The sequence below is a fragment of the Loa loa genome (assembly GCF_000183805.2).
Source record: "Loa loa unplaced genomic scaffold supercont3.536, whole genome shotgun sequence".
Lineage (NCBI taxonomy): Eukaryota > Metazoa > Nematoda > Chromadorea > Rhabditida > Onchocercidae > Loa > Loa loa.
The window spans coordinates 1-4,489 of NW_018108716.1; the positions used below are offsets into that span (position 1 = coordinate 1).

The 4,489-nt window shown below is 24.5% G+C and overlaps 1 protein-coding gene across 1 annotated transcript; it reads left to right on the forward strand.

The window, feature by feature from the left end:
- Positions 1-2,400: 2,400 nt before the first annotated feature.
- On the forward strand, positions 2,401-3,916 carry LOAG_12946 (hypothetical protein; the record flags this gene model as incomplete). The annotated part of the gene is made up of 3 exons (XM_003148459.2): positions 2,401-2,599; positions 3,159-3,347; positions 3,750-3,916. Coding segments are annotated over 3 exons (555 nt in total), but the record flags the coding sequence as incomplete, so codon positions are not given.
- Positions 3,917-4,489: the final 573 nt, after the last annotated feature.

Sequence of the window (4,489 nt, forward strand, 5' to 3'; positions counted from 1 at the left end):
GATAGTACATAAAAGAAAATTGAAAATGAAAAAGCAATAATATGTTGTCTTTAGTTAGGATTTAACAAGACTAGAAAAGCTTCATTGATATTTGCGTCTTTTTCCTCTTTTCCTTTTTTTTTTTTTCCTGAAAGTTCAAAATAATGTAACTTTTTTAAAAAACGAACAATCATATGAGGTGAGAAGCAGACCAAATTTTTATAAATACCTAATCCGGAAATATGTAGCCTTATGGTGGTGTCTTTCTTTTTTTTTTTTTTTTTCTTAGCTTATGCTTGTTATTTTTTTTTACATTATTCATTTTTTTTTTTTTTTTTAGTAAAACAAAAGAAAAAAAAAATAAGAAAGAACAGGATAAAATTTACTAAATTATTCTTTTAGCTTATTAAAAAAAAAAAAATTTAAAAATCCAAACTATTAGTTTTTCTTTACGATATCAATCAGTCAACATATTTCAACGTTTCATTTTACATTCTTCTTTAAATATTATCCATATGTTATTAATAATTACATTGCACGTAATATGTTTATTAATTTTTTAAAACTGTTTTTTTTTTCGGTATGATATTAAATTTGATTCAATGATAAGTTAATTAAATTATTTAAATCCAAACTATTTTAGTTTCGCTCGTTTTACATTATCAATCATGTCATATTTGAATTAATGCAAAATTATGTTTAATGAATTACAAATTTACAATTTATTACTTGAACAAAATTAGCATAAATTGTTGAAATATTTTGAGATTTAATTTGTTTTATGAAATTAATTTCATTAAATATTATAAATATGAAATAATCTTTAAATTTAATTAATGAACTTTTTCTTTTTCCCTCAAATGCATGCATATATTTTTCTTTACTATTCAATTTACCCATTTTTCAGATTTAAAAAAAAAAAAGAAAGAAAGAAAGGTGCATAAATTTTATATAAAATGGAATTCTTTGTCTAAAGAAAAAACAAAATGAAATAGTTTTGTAGCTATTTAAATAATGCAAATTTGTTAAAAATGAATGAATCACGACAACAACAACAACCACCAAAAAGAGAAATTGGTAAGTTTGTAAAAAAAAAAAAAGGGAAAAAAAACAAAAACAAAAAATTACTGTTATTATTATTATTTTTTTTTCATACACAATTCTCATTTATTTTGAAGTTATTAAAACTTTATGAAATTAATTTTTCACAATTTTTAAATTAATTGATTTGGATAAATTAAAATTTATAGCGTTTTTTTTTTTTTTTTTCAAAATTCAACAAAAAGATATCAATGTAATTGTAAAATTGGAAGCTTAAAATGACTGGAGAAGATAGGGACAGTTTTTTTTTCTTTTGTTTTTAAAAAAAAAAAATTGATTTATGCTTTTTAGATATATTTGAAGTTATGAAATTAAAAATTTCAGCTGAGGTTTCAAAAAAATGGAAGAAGGTGCAAACAATGCTACCGGATATAATCGATTATGGTGTTGAACAAGGAATTATTCCGAAACATCAAAAGGTCATAATCATGATGGAATTATTATTTACAGTATTTTTTTCTTTTTTTTTTTTAATTTTAATGTAAATGCTTTATTTTCGTTGTATTTTAATTTTATTCAATTTTTTAAAAATTCGATTATTTGTAAGATAACGAAAGTGTATGTCAAATTTTTTTGCTTAAAAATTTTGAAATTGATATGATAAATTAACAAAATTTCCGATCATAACATTAAAAGTATCCATCGTTTAATTAATTAATCAAATTCTAATCAATTGAAAAGTGAACAAATTATAGCAACTGAAGAAATTTCACAAATTATCTTATTTTACAACTTTATATATTCGTTATGTCGTAATTATTCTAATCAATTTTTACTTAATAAGCTAAAAAAATTCCCTTCTTTTACATCATTTTATTTCTTCTAATTCCTATCATTGTCAACTTTGTACGCAAATTGTCATCCGATCGCTATTTTTTCCCTTACACCTATTAGATGATTGGTTTAATCGACAAAAAAAAAAAAAGGAAAGGTAAGAACGAAGGAATAAAAATAATGTAATAGAAATTTGAATTATTTAAATTAAATTTGAAAATATATACTTTGAAAAAAGAAAGAGTTTTAATTATGAAATATAAAAAAGGAATGAATGAGAATTAAAATGTTTGCAAAAATTAATGAAAAATGACATTTTAGATTAAATTATTCAGTATTAAGGGTAAGATTTTTTTTTTTACCATATTACTTCTTATAAAATTTGAAAATAAAAAATAACAAAAATTTTGAAATTAATTAATTGCAAAAAATTTACAACATTTTATAACATCAATCATTTCGGTGCATCTTCAATTTAATCCATACTTCTTATTGTTCCCTATTATCATTATCATTATTAATTCAATATCTGTTAACAATTTATAGGAAAATGGGAAAGGATTTAGTTTGACAAGTTTGGTAAAAGTAGTTGAAACTGACACTGATCAAAATGATAAACGCCCAGGTGATGTACGAATTCATCTACCAACCAATGATATCACTTTAATGCATTCTGCGGTACCATTCCTTCCATTACCGGTTGCTATATTTTGTGCTATAATTAATGTTATTATGCCTGGATTAGGTATGTATGAATTATATTTCACAGTTATTTAAAATTTTTTTTCTTTTTTTTTGCATTTAATTATCTTAAAATGATATCTTATAGCTGTAAAAATAATTAACGAATATATCGGAAATTTACTTTTCTTTTTTTTTTATTAACAATATTTGGGATATTTTGAAGAAAATAATCGATATCATTTATTATGAATTTGTATTAAAGGTATACTGGTAAAGATTACAAAGATATTGTGCAATATATATTCTTGTGGGATTTACATTTTTGGTAGGTTAGATATAGTTCACCAGATAATAGATATTCGCGGGAACGTATAAGCAAAACTTGAACCATCCCATTTAGTGTTTTACTGATATCGATTAATTTGATTCAAATTTATTCTCAGATTATTTGAAGTAACCGAGAATAAGGTTATTTTACATGTTTTGATAGTATCAATATATGGTGATAAATTCAATTGGATTTTTTGATAACTAATTGATGAGATAATGATTCATCCATTCCTTCCCAAATTTTAATTGATTATCAATAAAATTGATAACCAATTAAAAATATTATTCAGGAACAATAATGAGTGGATTTTTTGCCTTATGTCTTGGTCAAACGCGTGTAAATTATCGTGAGGGACGAAAATTAATGACCATACTTATTAATTCATTAGTTGGTATTAGTCAATTTTTTACCATTACATTCTTGTTTGTTGGATGGTTTTGGTCAATGGCTTGGGGTGGCTTACTTATTATCTATTCTGGTATGATAACTTTTTTGTTTTCAAGTTTTTCAATTTCAAAAATTAAAATAACATACAATAAAATGTAATTTAAGCGAATTCTTTCCCGAATTTTATCTTTTCCAATTCCTTTTATAGAAAAAAAAAACATTCCAATAAAGTGCAATTATGTTTACTGTAAATGCAAATCTCAATTACAATCTGGAAAATTCCTCCCACAAATCAAACGATAATATAAATAAACATTAGCAATCAAGAAGAATTCTTCATTTTAAACAGTAATTCTTGCAAGTATTATTCACAAAAATACTGCTACTCATACTAATTAATTAATTTACAACTTAGAAGAAATTTTCCGATCATCAATCTTTAGGTGTTTTTTTTTTTTTTTTTTACTGCAAATATAAAAATATATTTTTACAGTACAGTATCGTGATGCATTACGTCAACGTCGACAAGAAGCAATTGCAACAGCAGCATTGGAAGCATTAACTCGAGATTCAATTTTGCATCGTCGTGATGTGAAAACACTTGTTATTGAGCATAAAGGAAAGAATGAAACGAAAAAAGATGGTGAAACAAATGCATAGAACATTTTATTTTCAAATTAAACTATTTGCTATTTTATGATATTGCATACCAATTTAACACCTGAGTTTCGTGATATCGTATCCCAATTGACAATTGCGCTCTATAATATCGTAATCCAAATGGCATTTGCTCCTTGTGATATTGTAACCCAATTGATACTTGCGCTTCCTTTATGAAATTGTAACAATTTTACAGTACTTCAGTTAAAGAAGTAAATACCACAGTCTTTTTACCATTGTTTGCATTTAAAAAAAGGCAGCATACAAATATTTTTATACATTTCTATTCAAATGATAAAATAAAGCGATAAAAATGATACAAAAATACCAATGAAATGAAATAAATTTATAAATAATAGTAAAATGGAATGAATGTAATGAACCTTTCAGGATTTCAGGAGGTTCAAAAATGTTTTGGAAATTTTATCCATAATTTTGCAGATATATACATGTGTGTACGTATGTGTGTGTGTGTGTCTGTGTGTGCGTGCGTGTGCATGTGTCTGTGTGCGTGTGTGTGCGTACGTACGTGTGCACGTGTGTGTGTGTGTGTGCGTGTGTGTGTGTGTGTGT